At 42.0% G+C, this 18,322-nt stretch overlaps 2 protein-coding genes across 7 annotated transcripts; both read right to left on the bottom strand.

The window, feature by feature from the left end:
• Nucleotides 1-244: 244 nt before the first annotated feature.
• On the bottom strand, nt 245-12,782 carry SCaMC (Short Calcium-binding Mitochondrial Carrier). 5 transcript variants are annotated; one of them, XM_036814754.3, is made up of 8 exons: nt 12,633-12,782; nt 11,396-12,035; nt 10,210-10,336; nt 10,066-10,153; nt 9,895-10,006; nt 2,593-2,751; nt 1,954-2,527; nt 245-1,856 (listed from the first exon to the last, which is right to left on the bottom strand). In XM_036814754.3, the coding sequence occupies exons 2-8, from the start codon at nt 11,846-11,848 to the stop codon at nt 1,621-1,623; spliced, it is 1,749 nt and encodes a 582-aa protein (XP_036670649.3). In that variant the 5' UTR covers nt 11,849-12,035; nt 12,633-12,782; the 3' UTR covers nt 245-1,620. The 5 variants fall into 5 exon arrangements, with proteins under 5 accessions (XP_036670649.3, XP_036670650.3, XP_016934473.1 ...); XM_036814755.3 differs by having other exon boundaries at nt 12,637-12,759; XM_017078984.4 differs by lacking the exon at nt 12,633-12,782 and having other exon boundaries at nt 11,396-11,816; nt 11,875-12,014.
• Nucleotides 12,783-13,176: 394 nt separating this feature from the next.
• ArfGAP1 (ADP-ribosylation factor GTPase-activating protein 1) lies at nt 13,177-15,891 on the bottom strand. 2 transcript variants are annotated; one of them, XM_017077743.4, is made up of 5 exons: nt 15,495-15,889; nt 14,874-15,421; nt 14,609-14,813; nt 14,085-14,144; nt 13,177-14,007 (listed from the first exon to the last, which is right to left on the bottom strand). In XM_017077743.4, exons 1-5 carry the CDS (start codon nt 15,552-15,554, stop codon nt 13,480-13,482), a joined length of 1,401 nt encoding a protein of 466 aa, XP_016933232.3. In that variant the 5' UTR covers nt 15,555-15,889; the 3' UTR covers nt 13,177-13,479. The 2 variants fall into 2 exon arrangements, with proteins under 2 accessions (XP_016933232.3, XP_016933233.3); XM_017077744.4 differs by lacking the exon at nt 14,085-14,144 and having other exon boundaries at nt 15,495-15,891.
• Nucleotides 15,892-18,322: the final 2,431 nt, after the last annotated feature.

Raw genomic sequence — 18,322 nt, forward strand, 5'->3', positions numbered from 1 at the left:
TTCATTAATATTTAGATTTTCTCATGGACTAGATAGATTTTATTCAACCATTTGTTTATCAGTTTGGAAAGATTTTAAATAAAGAAGAGTATTTTTCTAACATTATTCTGCGTTACTCCTTTCTCTTTCGTCGCCATCTCATAAAAACATTGAGGATAAACTTAAAACTATGTCTGACTAGATGAATCAGAAAATCCTGTGGAGTAAGAAACATAAAACTAATAAATTATAAACAATTTTGGTGTTTAATTTATTTTAATTTTTGTATTTATTTGCTCGAATAATGATTGCGTGGTTTTCAATGATCAAGATTATTTAAATAAGTCCAATGATTTAAATGGGATATACTTTTATAGACTTCAGTAAAATGCGGTGCTGTGGTAAAGCATGTTTTGGGATAATAGAAAATCATATTTAAAGTCATTATTTTCGCTAGAGACGTACAAAATTCAATTGGCTAATTAAGAGTAAGGTACAAAATTATACATATACTTTTAAATTCAGAACCGTTACAATGTATATAAAATAGGATTGAACTTAAGATTGGTCGGTTTTGCGTTCGGGTTCAGAAGATTCACATGATGTATAAAATAAATTACATGGTGTGTGGGTGTTGTGTTTTTGTTTTGTTTGTTAGCTTTAGTCACAATTAATCTCGTTGGCTTCAATTGCAATACGATCTAAGAGAAAGTGTTACTAAACTTAACAAATAAAATGCTACAAAATTTCAGCCTCGCCGCCGAACTTGTTCAAGACTGCGACAGCTCCGGAGCTTACAAGTCGGTATTATAGTAGGTATATGTATATGTGTATATTATAAACTATTATCATCACATTGTAAACGTTAAGTGTTTCTCATTATTTTGTGTAATCCATTAATCTAAGCAAAAACGAGTACATCGTAGTTTTAATGTCTTTTGTGTTTAAGCTTAAAACGCTGCCGAATATCCGTCTAACCGTCGATTAGATTTCCGATTCCCTCACATTCAGCCTGCCTCGCTCACTCTGATTAACGCTATTTCGCTTTCGAAAGCAGTCGGATGGGACAAACTGAAAACCCGTGAAACATTTCGAAGCCGGTTCCGTTTTTGGTATGTGTTTTATAGCAGTTTACCGAGAGGATGATTGCCCTCGACGTATCCTACGTACAATTGTAAATAAATTAGCACTTAAGAGATAGAGTGGCCTAAACCTACTTATAGGTCGCAGGATAGCCTAAGAAATGTGTGGGATTAGCTCACGTCTGCCACGCGCCAAAATGTAACATTTTCTCATTCGCATTTATAAATAAATTAGCCATAGTATCACTTATTTTGTATTTTAAGAAAATAACCAAACTAATTCAACTATAAAAACTTAAAAATGATAACCCAGAACATGGAAGAGGCCTGTTTTACAATTAAGGAAAGCAGCACGAGACTGTCTCGATGCAGCAGAGAGCGAGTGGCGAGCGCACCGACCTATCCTACCGCTACTACTATACAAAGTGGAGCACAGCGTCAGCCGGATCACCAGCCGTATACCCGGCCGCAGCCCGATCCGCCCTGCAGAGCGGGGCCGTTGCCGGGTGGCCGGGCCGAGCCGAGTTAACCTGATCGGAGCGAGATTAGGACAGACATCTCACGACATCTTGATGCCCAGGGCGCGACTCGTATACTCGTAGACCACGTAGCTGATGGATACCGCCGGCAGGACTTTGAGGAAGTTGGGTGTGATGCCGCGGTACAGGCCCGTCAGACCCTCCTGCCGCACGATCTTGCGGAACAGGCCCGTCATCGTCTCCTCGCCGCTATGCGCATCGCTGCTCTTCAGGGGTATTTGCGTTTTCCGCTTTTGATTGGCAATTGTCTCGGCAGCTGCAACAGAAAATGGGGAAATAATTATAGCATTACGTTAACAGAATAGAAGGTAGAAGGAACCCTAATCAAATTAAATAATAGCAACATGTCTCACCTTGTGCCTGTAGCCGAGTGCGCACCAGGGCCAGCGGGTAGGAGCACAGCTGTCCCAGTGTGCTCGATGTACTGCCGCATGCCAGGAGCACCAGGAAGCTGGGCTGCTCGTTGTTGTCGTGGTTGGCAATGTATCGCCTCTTGAGAGTTTCGTATACCGCCAAGTCGATGCCGGCATAGGGCAGGATTCCCAGTATGTTCGGTACATAGCCACGGTAGAAGCTACGCACTCCTTCATGCTTGTAGATCTTGACCGCCGCGTCGGCAATGCCCGCGTACTGACCCGTTTTCCTGAGCGCCAGGCGCGTCTTTAATACTTCCATGGGGTAGATGATGGTCTGGGAAATTCCGCCTGCCGCAGCACCCGCGTAGAATCGCTCCACAATGCTCATTTGCCGGCTGCCATCTTCGCCGCGGATCAGTCGCTTCATCTGCTCGTAGGCAGCAAACTTGAAAGCCGTTTCGGGGGCAATCTTCAACACATTGATGCCATTGCCTCGCCACATGCTCCGCGATCCGCCCTCGTTCAGCATGATGTGCATGCACTCTGAGATTCCCATTCTTTGCGTTTGTACCTGGTTGGTAAAATTCAAATGTTAGTATATTTAGGGTAAGTATGGTTTTTAAGAGGGAGACGCACCTGCAAGTACACTTTAATCCTGTCTAGCGGCGCTGTGCACGTCCGGGAAACTGCTCCAGCTATGCCACCTGCCACCAAGTGTCGCCACCAGAGGCCCGTCTGCATCTCTTTCTGTGTGAAGTCATCAGGTACATTCATATCCTCGCCAATGTCGAGGTACTGTAAGGAGCAAAAGGAAATTGGTTAGAAAATACTCATGGTTTATAGATGTAAGTCTAAGATTTTGCAAGTCTATGTGGAATGGAATGAAAGTTTGTTAGGAGGCGAATTAAAACATGCATTCCATTATTCTTGGCTTATTGAAACTTATATAAGACAGAAAGATTATCGTCTTTTAGCTTATAAAAACAAAAATAAAACAGGCATAGGAGTGATAAAATTGGTATGTTTCTAGCACTTTATTCAAGCACTATTTCCTGCATATATGTAAACTACCAGAATTTCTTCAGAACGGCGACATTCTTGGGCTTCTTCCACTAAGCTGACGACTTCCTTGAAAACCTCTACATCCATGATCTAATCACTTAACCACTGACTGTTTTCCCTTTTAAAAATAACCAAGTGGTGGCACTACGGTGTTGTAATATTAAATAATAATGCAGGTTGCTTATGCAGAATGCAAAAGAGTGATGTGAACTAAACAATCTACACGCGCCACAAAAATCCCCATCGGTTGAGTGAGAATTGCGGAAGCAGGTGAAAAAGAACGATGCAAGAGCCGTAAACAAAAGTTATATCACTCACATTAGTTTAGTTTGGCTGCTCGTGCATAGACACATATGCAACTATATATATCGGGGGTTCGTGCCGCATCTATGTACTTTATTTTCTCGATTTGTGTTTTCTTCAGACGTGCCCCACCCCGAAAATAATTATAATTGGCTCGCCTTTGACTGTCGCCAATTGGTTGTGCAATTTGGCAGATCTCTTTTAAAAAACTAACGCCAGAATGGGCCTGAATGAGGTGAAATATTATTTGTCTCTATGAATTGCACAGCTTTTGGCTTTAAATCGAATTAATGCCGCTGATAGTCGAAAAGCTGTCTGAAATTGATAACCATTATCAAGTCTTGTGATGTATAAAGCTTTCGAGCGAGCAAAAAACCCAACCGAATCCCATTGATTACCAGTGAGAGAGTTATAAAGAAAATTTCTAGAAGTTCAGGGTGAAAATAAAAGGTTATTACACTCATTCCCCCCAGGGCCAAATGTCATTGAAACTAATTTGGACAACAGACATGCGAGTGATAACAGCACTAAAGTGATTTGTTTACCTATTTGGCAGAGCAAGATTTGTCCAGTATGTTCCGGTAAACACATCCGCTTTTCATGTGCCAAATTATTTTGCGTGATTGTCACATTGGCGCGGTGACAATTTCGAGAAGACTCTTTGCAGAATGTGAATTTAACCTTTGATAACGATGGCAGAGGAGGGTTAAGTTCACTGAATGGGTTAAGTGTACTTAATAATTCACGACGACTTGAGTTTGCTCTCATAATTAGCGACTAGCAATCACATGGGTCTAGTCCTATTGTGGGATTGTGGGAATTATTTGGAATGGAATATTAATCCAGCGCAAAAAGAGCAATGGAAATTTTACGGAATGTAAATTGGCCTCTCGATTGCAACGTCATTCGTGATGGAATTTATCATTTCCGAATTGTTTTATATATATTTTATATATCACATGACTGCGAAACAGAGCTTTTTTTATACACAATGATCTATTTATAAGTTAGCCGTGAATTTGGCGCACAAACGTGGAAATGGCCGTGAAAGGAGCGTAGACTAGGTGGAAAATAAAACAGGTTAACCTGGGTCTTTCAAATACCATGAATGAATGATCTTTGATTACAAAAAGCCACTTACAAACTTTAAAACACCTTGGAATAATACGAATTCAAGGCGATTACGCTTGAGTGGTTGATCAAGCAGGTTAGTAAGGCTATTGTAGCCCGATATCTGGGGTTTTTTAAGGCATATAGGTACAGTAGATCATCGACCGATCGCTGAACTTGACTCACGCCCGCAGAATTTACAGCGGCGATCTTGACGCGGCTGAAATCCCCCTGCGACGTCAGTGAGTTTCAAAGTAAACATCATCAACAGTGTAATGTAAATATCAACACGTTTATAAAGAGAGAAAACTGTTGACGTCACGCAAATTCTGGGGGCTTGACCAAAATGTGGATAAGACGTCAAGGGGTGGGGGGTCATCGTCATCACAAGGCGCTGACTCAGTCGCCCACTATGCGTATACTTGTTATACTCATATTATGCTGAGGCACGTTAACACACGTACGCCCTGTTGGCCAAGAGCACAAAAAGCGTGACGTTTGCAGGCGCTTGGCAACAAGTTGTAAAAAAAACTAGAATTCATATGGGAAAAACAGAGAGACAAATAGAGGGAGAGCCACGCGAAACGCAAATCTTAGTCCAACTGACATGCCTGCCATGTGTGTGTGCGAGCTAAGTATATCGTCTTCGGCGATCGTTAAAGTTAAAGACTGCCTGCAGGGAGAATTCGGGGCTTCGGGGAGGGGGACGGACCGGTTCCCTATCAGCACCTCAACCGACGGAGCTCGTTTCAGCCCGCCATCCATCGATCGGCGGTCTGTTGCTAGGCGACTTTAACGTCCATGGGGCAACTCGAAAAACGAATACCACACCAAAAACCAAAACCACGACGACGCACCAAATGAAATATTGTGTAAGCACAAGTGCAGCGAACAATTGCAACAGCTGCGAAGTTGAATAGCGGAATGGGAATTAAATCGCTGCCATTTTGAAGGGTATTTTTAGATGCAAGGGGAGAAAATATCAAGATATTTCAAGTACTAAAAATAAATTTTAAACAAAAAAAAAGGAGATCTCTAAAATATCTCCTTTAAAAATTAATAAAAAAAAATGTATGTTTCATAATAATTTTCTTATAAAGATCTGAATTAACTTATAATCTCATTGAGCAAGTCAAGTCACTTAAGGCAGAGACTGCCTCATGAAGACCCCCGTTTAACTTCCAGGAAAAACCACAGACGATAAGATTAACACAGCAAAATAGTAATCAAATGAGTCAGCTTCCGCTGCAGCTGGGTCATATAAAGTATCGATTCTTAGAACAACAGAACAGCCTGAAAGGCTCATAAAAGGGGCCTGTCATCAACCTACCCGTCCCATCATATCGCGGAATATGACCACGAAATCCTCCATCATATCGCCAGCGACTGCCATTTGCTGAATATTGTGGTAATCGACGGGCAGATTGTATTGATATGTGCTATTCCGTAGCATCTTGTCAGGTTTGCACTGTTTCACTTCCGATCTCAAACTCCGTCTTCCGTTTCCGCCTATTTTTGCGCCGGAATGTGGCTTTCACTGTTCCGAAAACAATTGCAAACTTTCACTCGAAGCTGTTACAAAATATATTTGTGTTGCAGCTCTCTTTGGCTTATGGTTTTTTCTATATTTCTTTTCAGATAGATATATACTATCTTGTGGATGCTGTGGCCTTATAGAGCGGCCAGACTTTGCCCGATTCGCTTGATTGCAATTGTGTTTACACTTGTCACGAAAGAGAATAGCGCTCGGGCTCAATTATATAACCACGCTCCAGTGCAGGGTCTTTATAATATTAAAAGGGGCTTGAGGTTTTAACGCGCGCACAACCAACGCGGGAGCCAGCTGACTGAAGACTAAAACCGAATCCGAACAATCGGGGGACCTGAGAGCGTCGACGATCGCGGCCGTAGCTTCGTGATATATGTAAGTATGTAGCTTCCCGAGAGCAAAGTACACCCGTCGTGGGCCTGTGTGCTTTTCGCGACTACCTCTCTTTTTTCCCCTAGTTATGATGGGCTAGCGCGCGTGCGGCCTCTGTACAACCCCTACCAGGGAAAATAAACCCCCACCACCCAGTATCGGCTTCTTCCCAATTAGCTATCATTCCATGAGCCTTTTTGACACGCATTTCCCCCACCCCTCTACGTAATTTCCCACTTTTTTTTTGACAGCCAAAACAAGCAAATTAAGGAAACAATCGTCTGGGAATAAGGTATCGAAGCTATAGGTACCCTGTATGAAAGATCCTCGTTCAAAAATCATAAAGAAATAAGTAGCAATTAGCAATAAATCAAACTATGGAAGATGCTTTCAACTGTCAAGAATTTAATCTAGTATTTTCTCTGTTTCATAACAGTTAAATTGATTTAAAACAAATATAACTCGAAAACTGTATTGTATAGTATGTTTTTACTTTATCAAGCATATTGATTGTTCATTCACAGAAACAATATTTATCAGTAGTGGCCCCATTCGAAACTCATTCAATAATTGGCAATTCTTAAGAATTTTTCTTTTAAAAAATATTATATTTTGGAATGAATAGGTTCGAATGAATACTCTCTTCCATATCGATAAAATGGAGTGCGAAAAGTGGCTAATAAACGATACCTTTAGTCAATGGGCCAGACACTTTTGGCATTTATTTGCCTGTTATTGCTTACACGTTTCGAATCTTTATCACAAAAGCCACATTTCGCATGACAAACCGGATCATACCGATTTAGCACCATCTCGAGGGTCTGCCACCGCGTTGATAGCCACATGACGGGCGTGTGACTTTATTAGCTCCCCGCTTGGATGACGCTCTCTCTATAGAGGTGATCTTGACTGTTTACAGACGCTGGAAACTTTTTCCACTTCATTACCATGTAAACGTCATATTTGTAAATAGGGTTTCTGATTAGACCAGGCTCAGTCCCAAAGGTCCACCGGCAGACTTTTCGCGTGTCGTCAACAGAAAACAAATTTAAAATTAAATATAAAAACGCAAAATGAAAAGTAGCTCACTCTTATCAAACCGAAAAAAAATAATCGTCGGCATAACAAGCTAGTCATTGAAAACTGAGCTCTGACCACAAGAATCTAGACTATCGCTCGAGATAAGCGTAAAAAGTCCGTGAAAAAGCTGGAAACACACCCATTTTTAGGGCCGGCCCCTGTTGAGAGATGTGGCAGTTGTAAGTGATACCTTAACCAGCTGGAATTAATTTACGATGCCCAATAAATAGATGTGGTTAACTGCACCGGGTGCTGTTCAATTGCCTACTTAACGAGCCCCCAACGGCATTAAATTGCCAATGTCTCGAGTATTAAACAACAGTTCCTAGAAACACTTGAACTATATGGTTGCGACAATCATGCAAGTATCATTCACCCACTTGGTGAATAGAGTTGTCCAAGTTTAAACTGCGTGATATAGTGATATCTCTCTGCTATGCCTTTTTAGACTTATACAATATTTAAGTTGTTAGCTCACTTCGAGGGGTTCCGAACAGGAATAAATAAAAAATCACTGGTTACAGCAGCTGCCTCTGGAGTTCTCGAAAAGAATCGCAAGTGCGCGACAATTACAACTTCTAGACAGCGGACTTTGGCCAAGAGTGATTACGGGGCGCACAATTCGCGTAAATAGTTTTCGCAACATACTAACTAGAAAGCAAATACATATATGTACATAGGCCTTATCGGCGGGAAAAGGCAAATCAATCATCGTATTGCAGGCAACTTAATTATGGCCGCAACTTAATTTAAGCCCAGTTAGTGCGCAGGCTTCGACTTGGCCAGCCGTTCACTTTTCCTGCCCATCAGGCTAATGCAAGACGATAGCTATTCGGGACCTGTGTCCTTGCAAGGTTCCTAAAAATAGAAGCGAAACGGGACCTGTCTAGCTGGCGGTACGTCAGAGCCAATGAACCGGCTGCCGAGAACTCGCCTTTCCAAGTCTGCCTGACAACAATCCCCTGTAGCCGGTTGACCTTATAATTTCAAGTCTGCACAGTCGGCAATAAAAAAAAAGAACAGTTTATAATCTAAAATTTGAAAAAGCTGTTCCAGACGATCGACGGCTCTGGGAATTCTCTAAATGGCAAAAGTACAGAGGCGTTCATTGGGTGTGTGATTTTCCAGTTACATGGGATTGATATAAATTGTGGAATTCAACAGTGACAGTGAGCAAAAGATGATAAAAGTAAACAAAATGATTACGCAGACAACAAAGCGATGATAACGTCACCTGCCTCGACACACAGCAAAAAATTAGATAATGCGGTGATATTTCAAACAAAATTGAAGTATTATTGAATCAAGATATATTTCTAATTACTCTGGTGTGCAAAAAAGTAATAATGACAGTGACTCAGTATTTTAGTTTCTGGGTACAGCTGTAACTTTAACTTATTTAAATTGCTTTTAGTAAAGTTTTAGGGATTAAAAGCAATCAAAAACATTTTGTTTCAACTTTAAATGATTCAACTACTTAACAAACCAGAAGTATTTTACTAATTAAATAAAAAACTACCAAGAAAAGTGTGTCATTTAATGCAGAATCACATATTGTTTAACTCGTGTAAGAAGTTAAAAAACACTTAAAAATATTTTCCAAGAAAAGATTTAAAGGTATGCAAATAATATAGACTAGCTAGAAATTTAAATGCTAGAAGGTTAAACTCTGTGTAATATTTGTATCATTAACTCAAACAATTACGCCCTCAAATTGAATGTTCAAATTTTTTTTTGTGTAACTAAAAATACTGGATCTTTATGACAATGTGAAATTTATCCCGATAAGCGGGCGGAACGATATCATTAACGGACCTTCCCATAAAACGGGAATTTAAATAGTCTGATGAAATAAGCGTAACATTTACGTCAGTTCCCACTAAAGAGATAGTGATTAAGAGAGCGCCGATCATATCACACCCACATACTAAAAACCCAGTCTCTTGAGCGGTCCTCGAAAGGTATAATTCTACGAAAATAATACACATGCAGGCAATATGATTTGTGGCTGATTAGCAAATGGGACTGAATGATAACGCCTTTCTCGGCGGGTGGGATGGGAGTGTTTAGTGTCCGGGCGTATAAATGTACGTATGTGTTTTAGAGTGCCCTGCTTCTACGTGGGAGGGACTACAACAATATTAATGATAATCGTAATATGTAACTTGACGGATATGTACCTTCAGATCTTCCTCAGTTAGTCAGGAGTAGTGTGGGTGTAGGAACTACATTCGACAGTTTAGATCGTTAGGGTGTGGAGTGTTTTTTTGTCGGTTTGATTTTGTTTTGAGTATGGGCGGGGATAAGAAGGGTAAAAGATGGCAATTAGTTTAAAATACGAGAACGTTAAACAGCTACAAAGTTACTACTGTTATGTACATGTCTATTTCAAAAAACAAACTCTCTGCGTTTAACTCAAGAACTTGCACTATTTACTATATATAGTCAGATTTGGAACTTACAGTAGAGTGCCGCCAAAATTTAATCAAGTCGTGAATGTCCGTTGAGGGCGCCAGAAGCATGAAGTCACGCCACTCGTTAAAGCTAATGTTCAGGCTGCCGTCTTTGTCCATTCTGCAAGACAAACTATAATTATAAACAGATCTTAATTGCCAGTTAATGGGTTTACCCACCTGGTGAGCAGATTCCTAGCCTCGTCCAAGTCAATGTCCAGGCCCAGGTCCTTGAATGCGGAAATCAGCTCCTCCAAGTCCACTTTGCCTGCAAAAGGTTTCATTTGTAAAACCTAATCTAATTAAGGGGTAGTAATAACCCACCATCACGGTTTTTGTCTAGGTGCGAGAACTGCAGGACCAAGTTCTTCTCATGCTCCCGCACGTAATGCAGGAACTCGGCGAAGCCCACGTTGCCACTCTGATCCTTGTCCGACTGCTGGAGGAATTTCTGTAAAGCAAAATAAGGGCGGAATATTACTGATTTGATTTTCATAGCCCAAAGTAATTGCGGAATATTACTGATACACTCCCGGCATATTACTGAAAATTAGTGTCACACGCTTGCAGGCTTGTAGCATAATGCCTCAGACTACAGTATCGACCTGAATCGTGAAAACAAATCAATTTCCCGTATCACGAGGGCTTCACCAGCGGAAACCATAAAAATCTCCTCAGTCGTCTGCACATTAACCCTCTGTATACCAGCTAATCCAATTCTGATTGCTTCTCGAACATGTCGAAGGACTTGTTGCATGTCATTTCACAATCTGATGATTTGTGCAGGATAAATAAATAAATTGGGGACTCTACTAGAAGTAGTTTGTTAATAAAAAATCCATAAATATAATCTTGCATTGTTTAGGAAAATCTCTACAGCTCTATATGTTTAAAATAGCCAAACACAATTTTACCTTATGGTTTTTATCTTCATGAGCAATAACTACTAGTTTGTTTTGTCTAAAATGTAAATAAAGCAGCTATTTATACCACCAACCAAATTTGCTAGTTAACCAAAACATTTCTACGGGCAAAAACAGTGTGCTGGTCTAAAAATAGATTTTTTTTCTCCTTTTTGGCAAACCACATTTCTCTTGATTTAATGAGCCCTTTTTTGGCAAGTACAGATATGACACACTGATATGAGGGTTAAGCTGCCCAGGGTCAGCTGCCGTGCCAAATGCTTCGCCCAGATCAGGGCGTTCTAATGAATGTACATTGTATAATTTAAGATTCTCAGATACATTCTCTACCCAAGGCCGCATATTATTGATCTCTACCGTTGTACGTTTGCTAAATATTCTTTAAGAAATAACAAAGGCATTGCAGTTCCCTGAGAGAATGGCGAGCACCGGGAACGGAATCAACATGTTGATGAAAAATTGATTTTCTGTTTTCAAGAAGTCCTCGAAATATTCAATGAACAGGAACTCAGTTAGCATTTGAAAAACAATACTTTTCTTTTTTAGTTTCTTAAATTATAAGCAGAAATCTTATAATCCCCACTCACCTCCGCGTAAACGCTTGACAATCCGAACTCGTGCAGTGCCGCCGAAAGGTCGTGGATGTCGATCCTGCCATCGCCGTCGCGGTCCAGCTTGTTGAAGATCCGCTCCAGTCGCTCCTCGTCCTCGATGGGGATCTCGGTGGGCAGGATGGAGCCGGAGCTGGCGACCTCGTGCAGGTCATAGGGCAAGGGCGTGGTAGCGAGATGGGCATGCTGGAGGCCGAGTTGATGGCCATGCTCATGGCTGTTTGCTAGGGTGCGGGCGGAGTAGGTGGCCTGCGCCTGCTGGGCGAAGTTTATGTTACTGGCCGGATCGGGCGTCAAGTCGATGTCGATGTGGTGCTTCTGATCCTGCGGCAACTGATCCTCTGGCTTATAATTCTGCTCCCCTTGATCCTGCTGCTTGCTAACTGCTAAGGATGCGCTGTGTTCGATTCCAACTTGCTTTCTGACCATTCTCCACACTAGTGTTTACAGTTTACCTCGAGTTTTCTAGTCTTCTTTTAACTGGCAGCTGAAGGATTTTTCTGGGTTTGCTCGGTATCGGAGTTTGGATTCTCAGGGGGATTACGTGCTGGCAAAAACTGCTTATGGCCGGCTCATTTTGGTCACCTCGGGGCAATTAAGTGGAAAACTCGATGTCCTGAAAGATGGATTATGGATGGTAAACATTAGTTTTTAATGTTATGTCTGGACGAAAGATAAATAAACAAGCCTAGCAGCATATCGGGTTTCCCCAGTGATGAAGTCATCCTGGGTTGGTTGAAAAATATGTGCTTGATAGATATGTGGGTGCCATTTCTCTGGACCTCGAAGCAGACCATTGATTTTCGGTGCCAATTTGAAGGCCAACGAATTTCCGGAAAACCTTGAAAATTCCACAGCCTCACGCACACGCACGCACATGTCTCCAAAAGTGAAGAGGGCGGTGGAAAGGGAAAAGGGAGAGTTTCCCCAGCCACTCGAACTTTCTACTTTCAAGCGAGGCTTAAAACGGGCAATTCTCACTTTCTCGTGGCTTTTTCTCAATTCTCGCCGCCTTTCTCAGCGTTTCTCCAGCCGGGTGTGACTCAAATTTCACGCGAAACGCTGGCGCATTGTTGCCAATTTGGCAAAAATTATTCTGCACTCGATTTTCATGCACACACACACACACGCACACTCAGACGAATGGAATGTGGATATGCAAAAGAAAGTGATGAAAGTTTAACTGCATTGCCTCTGTTCTCATGGCCATTACCTACTGATCGGGATCTATGGAGAGGTTAGACTGACTTTATGCTATTTCTGTGGCTTTATGGCTTAAAGCAGAATCACACAGAACTCTTTAATTTAAGCGAAATCGAATTTGGGTTTAACAGTGTGACCACGAATGTTTATCTAGATATACTTCTTCGGGTCCCGGGAATACCTTAAATTATACCACGAAAGGGGGTTCATGACTTTGCTAAGCCAGTCCTCAAATTCGTGTATCTGGTCACACCACATATTTTAAATTAGTGGTTCGTTAAAATAAATTTACTAATATCCTAATTTCTTAGAGCACATCCCTGAAAAAAGTAGATCCTTTGATAATCTTCCTTCAAGCTAGTCTAGCGTGCATTTTGGGACACGCTCTGCGATTAAAGATAGTTCCCAAAGTGTTGGGATCCCATTTCAATTTCCCGCCAAAAATATATTTTAGCTGCTGTGTGGATATATTTGATCAATTTTTAAGTTGTTTCAAATTTATAACAACTTTTAGAAACTCCATTGTAGACCCACCCATCAACAAAGCCAGCCGCTACACTTGTTAACATAATATGTATTTTCTCATCTCGCCTCCCTCAGAATCCTGGTATATATTTTAAGCTAGGTAATTCGTTAAGTAGATCTATACAAAATTGGTCTAAACTGTGGAAATAAACGGAAATAGTTGCACGGTATGTAAGTTGGGAGCTTGCCGGTAGTTGGGGGAATACATATTCAGTTAGTTACATTAAATGCGCGCACAACAGCCTCGGCCTGACATCAAGACACATAACAAAGGAGACACAACAAACTGAATGGAATAAAAAATACAATCGGTTCGGATTCGGTTTCGGTTTCTACTTCATCAACAGGTCCCAGGCGTCATCCTCGGCGCTGGCTTTGTTTCCTGACAAAGAAGCGGTGGCCGCCTTGGGCTTGACATTCTTCACGTCCAGGTTCTCGAAGCCCTCGCTCAGCTTTTGCGAAGTGTCCTGCAGCTTCATGTTGCGCCGGGCAGTCGATCCGCCGGACGGAGCATTCTGGTAAGAGGTCTCCGCGCTCTGGTAGTTCGATGCCTCGAAGCCGGACCAATCGTCATCGCGGGTGAGGCCGGCGGTGGCGGTGCCGCTACTGCTGCTCAATTGATTGTGGTACGAACTGGAGCTGGTCAGGTGTGTCTTGTTGTTGGCGTTGTCCTGCCAGCCGCCCCAGTCGCTGTCGCTAACGCCGCTCTGCTGGCCCAATCCACCGGTCAGATTACCGCCCACCGAATTGGAGCGCTGATAGGCGCTGTCATCGAAGTTGGGATCGTTGTATCCTCCTTGGGGCGACGAAATGTTGCTGCCCGCCAAATTGTTCCAGCCTCGCTTGCCTATATCAGTGACCTGTGGTTGTACATAAAATGGAGCAAGAAGATTAGTTTTAGACCAGGATCAAGGCGGAAGGTTCCACAACTACAGACCTTGCAGGCTACATCAGTAACTCCGCTCTGAACGGAATCTAGCAAAGTTCCTTCTTTAATCTACAACAAAAAAAAAGCAAATACATAAATCAAGCAAATAAAGTATAATAAATAAGCAAACAAATAATCCAATATTAGGAATGTACTTCACAGATTTTGTTCTCTTTAGATTACAAATTGGTAGTTATACGTACTATAGTTACATTTACAGTCAAATTTTTAAAGTTTAATCATAGAACATTGTATTTTAAAAATAAAACCATAAATTAAATAATTTATTTTTGAAAAAACAATGTTTGTGGTTTTACAAGCTAATATACTAATACGATTTAATGCGAGACCTAATTTACTGAATACCAAAAATCATTAAAATATATTTTAAAAGTACTCAATACAATATACAAAGAAATTATATATTTATATTTGATATTTAAAGAAATACAAATAAAAGTGAACAAAATCCGATAAAATAAGCAAAAAAGGGATCAAATACAAATATACAATTAAGCATTTATAGAACTCACCTTCGTTGAGGCCAAATTGACTGTGGTGACGGCCTTCTCCTTGGCGGTGTTGGCCAACTTGGAGGCGTTGGTGGAGAAAAGACTCCAGCCAGAGGCCAAAGTGGATATCGTCGAGTCGAGGATCTCCTGAGATTGCGTCTTCGGTGGGGGTTCGCGTGTGAACCCGAAACCTGCATACTTTCCGCCCTGACTCGGTGGCAAGTGACTGGAAATGTGAATAAAATTAAACATTTACAAAAAAGAAGGTACTTGGTATAATTCATACTCTGGCCTGGAGGCATTCTCCACTTGGCGTTTGCTGAAGAACTCCTCTTTCTGGTCCTTGAACTCCTGCGTTTGGTACTGCTGATAGCCTCCAGTTTCGCCGCCTCCTCCGTTTTGATATCCGCCACTGCCGCCATAACCTGTTGCACTGGGTCGCGATTGGGAGTTGCTGCTGTTGGAGCCGCCTCCGCTGTAGCTATTGGAGCTGGCCACTCGTTGCTCCGCCTCCTTGAGATCCCAGCTCTTGCCCTGGGCCAAGGTGGCTATCTTGTCGCGGTAGAGGGCCGCCGCCTTGGAGTTATACCGCTGGGTGATGGGCGCCCGATCGTTCCAGTCGGCCTGATCCTCGAGGAACTCGCGGGCATTGCGATTGCCGCCCGCCTTCATCTTCTCCAGCTCGATGTCCTTCCACTTGTCCATGGTGACGGATCGCACAAAGGACAGGTGGACGCCCAGGCTGCGATGCTTGCCGGAGCACTCTAGGCAGATCCAGATGCCATAGGTCACGGAAACCCACTGGGGATTGTGAGTTCCGCACTCGAAGCATTTCTGGGGATTCCAGGGAGAAGAAAAGGTAATTTTAAGATTTGCCAGAGAAATATGCGCCTAGGAGCAAACCCACCGAGTTCTCATCCTGGGGCTTCAGCTCCTGGAGCACCCTTCGCGTCCTGGGACTCGCCATGGCAACTGGTTTCTATGGTTTCCTACGCCTGCCCTTTGTCTAGTGGATTTCCCAACAACTGGCGTTCAGTTTCCGCAGCTGATAAAACCAAGTTGCTGATGGGCGATTTGCTGACGCTGGCGCTGATTTCGGTGCAATCTCGGCAGCAATGTGCGGTTCTAAGCTCCCACGGCGGCTTAAGAGCATTTAAAGTCCACGGAACGCGACAAACACTTGTTTAAACACATTTAGTTGGTTTGCAATTTTTTTGAAACAGCTGAGACGCTTAGAAATAATGGCAAATTGGCAAAAAAAATGTTAAGCGTGTCCCAATTGGAATGGGTTTGCAGTGTGACCAAGGCGTAGTAAAGTGATAAGGGCAGAGGTCGGTGAGTGTGCAGTCACTCTGGTGGGTATCGATATATCGATAGTTTTAGGGACATTGGCGCGCTTTTTGAATTTTGAAAGAAATTTGTCTGTTCCACTTTATGATTTTGCTTTAATAGGAGATCGAACAAATTATGTGAACATGAATCAAGTAATGTAATATTTAACCTAATTTAATAATTAATAGGTTTTTTTTAACATTCTCCGCCTTACATTTTTTTTTAATTGTTTCTCACGTCTCAATTCTTTGTAACTATATTTGTTTAAAACAAACTTTTTTTGACTGTATAAAATTCAGTTATATTCAGTTATGTTTATTGTGTATCGATTTGGAACGGTTCAAGATTAATTGCCTTAGTTTTCAAACTAAGAAAGAACTTTAACTTATTTAAAAACTATATCTTTGAAAAAGGTCTGTCATTTTTAAAAGAACTAGTAAAATAAGGAAAAGAAATAACTAAATTAAGCAAAGCACAATACAAAATAATTTTAACTTGTCAAAAACAAAATCAGCCCGCCATAAACTTTCTCAACATTGCAGAAAAAATCTCTCTCCGCTCTCCAGCAAATTCAATTAACCTTACGCGATGGCATCGCCTTTGTTTCGAGCACACCAAAACACTCCAACAAATTATACATTATCACGCTGATCTGATTTCCAGATCGATCGGCAGTCTTCATGTGCCGTCCACTGGCGACTGGAGATGCAGCTCCAATTTCGTCGAGTCATCCCGAAAAAGTTAATAAAAACAGCGATTTATCACACTCGTAACAGTAATCAATCTCCTACCGATTTGGATACGAATTTTGGGGTATCGAATCCCGGACAGGGGAAATTACTTACATGAACGACTTCAATGCAAACAGACCGCAGGTGGGAATGCCACCAAAGATGAAAAAGGGAGCCGGGAAATCCCAATTATTGGATTTAGGCGCCGTTCGAAAGGCATTTCCGTGCACTTTTCTATTTTCCAGCCCAACAAAAATATATAAAAGGTAAGTGACCACACACGACCACACGCACATAATTCAATGCCATTGGATTAGCATATAATTATGCACAATATTTCTGCAGATCGGCTGCCTGCCCACCGCTAATTCCCTTTCAATTTCCAAACTCGCGCATTTATTTAAGTCAGACTGTTGGGATCTCTGCCTTTATAATTGGAGTCGCACGCCCAGTGGGGGCGTGGCGGGTACGAGCATATAATTGCCGCGGCGACCGGAGGATGTGTTGAATTGAAAAGCCTGCCGGGTAATCCGATCGATCGATCCTGGTCTGCGGGTCCGCAGTTAAGTTACGACTCCTGCCCGCTAAGTGAGCCGGGCGTTCCTGGCTGGGCACTCGCTCGACGCTTTCAACAACTACTTGTCCTGCTGCCGGAGCAGATCGCAGGCACTCAGAAAAATATTGGGGTGTATTCGAAAAATAAAGAAAAATTATATTATTAAATATAACATAGATGTATTTTATAGCAGTACTCCATTTCACATTTTCTTAAATTATGAATAGTATATGTTTTTAGTACTCTAAGCTAAGGATTAAAACTTGTTTAAATGAAGGATATTACTATTGAATTTCAAGTTTTAAATTCCTTAGTTAGTTGCATTCATTAATAACATATTCTATCTAACCCAGATAAAAACGGTCAGTTCAAGTTAACCTAGAGTTAAATTGTGTGATAGAGGTATGAGGTTTATCTTACGAGTGACAAGTTGTTACTTACAACTCCTAATATGTTAGGATCAGATCATGTATGAAATTGAGAAACTAATTTTTGAGAAATAGGTCCTTAAAGTAATATTTTTATGAGATACATTGGTCAAGAGACTTCCTAACCTTTTATGATACGCCTGCCTTTATAATTTTTTGAGTGTGTTCCGCTGGTGGTCTTATCAGAAGCCGTGGAGTACTGCCCGATCTGCCAGAAATGGCATTGCTGCGCATCCATTATCGGCTCTGTCACTGCTCTTGCTCGGCGTGGCCACGCCCCCAAAAGCGCCACTGGGCATTTTGCACTCCGTCGAGGTCCGCTGAGGTCCTGAGTTCGGCTCCCAAAGTCCGACTCCGATTTGGGGTTGGGAGTACTGAGTTATTGTGTGGATACGATCAAATTATAGGCTTAGGCTTGCATTAAACTCGCATAGACGTCGTCGGTTGGGCCAAAACTAAAGGTGGGTTCGAGGGTTCTGGAGAGGATGCGCATTTTATCATCGGGGCATCCGGTCCCTCCGCTGCTTAATTTCCAACTTTCCTGGTGCCTCGAGCCCCCTGCAACTTGTCAACACGTGCAAAACAATGCTCGAATCGTATTCGCATTTGCATTGGGTTTCCCATTCCCAATAACGTGCAAATGAATTTGAATTTATGCAAATGAGCAGACTGTTCGCACGCCGCAGCC

Source organism: Drosophila suzukii, chromosome 3 (genome assembly GCF_043229965.1).
Source record: "Drosophila suzukii chromosome 3, CBGP_Dsuzu_IsoJpt1.0, whole genome shotgun sequence".
Classification (NCBI taxonomy): domain Eukaryota; kingdom Metazoa; phylum Arthropoda; class Insecta; order Diptera; family Drosophilidae; genus Drosophila; species Drosophila suzukii.

What these genes read in the sequence shown, in the direction of transcription:
- SCaMC (XM_036814754.3), bottom strand. Translation starts at nt 11,848, where the DNA reads ATGGTCAGAAAGCAAGTTGGAATCGAACACAGCGCATCCTTAGCAGTT. An exon ending in CCTAGACAAAAACCGTGATG is followed by an intron (nt 10,154 to 10,209) that starts GTGGGTTATTAC and finishes AACCTTTTGCAG; the next exon opens with GCAAAGTGGACTTGGAGGAG. An exon ending in CACTCGGCTACAGGCACAAG is followed by an intron (nt 1,857 to 1,953) that starts GTGAGACATGTT and finishes TTTCTGTTGCAG; the next exon opens with CTGCCGAGACAATTGCCAAT.
- ArfGAP1 (XM_017077743.4), bottom strand. Translation starts at nt 15,554, where the DNA reads ATGGCGAGTCCCAGGACGCGAAGGGTGCTCCAGGAGCTGAAGCCCCAG. An exon ending in AGCCCCAGGATGAGAACTCG is followed by an intron (nt 15,422 to 15,494) that starts GTGGGTTTGCTC and finishes TGGAATCCCCAG; the next exon opens with AAATGCTTCGAGTGCGGAAC. An exon ending in GAGAATGCCTCCAGGCCAGA is followed by an intron (nt 14,814 to 14,873) that starts GTATGAATTATA and finishes TCACATTTCCAG; the next exon opens with TCACTTGCCACCGAGTCAGG.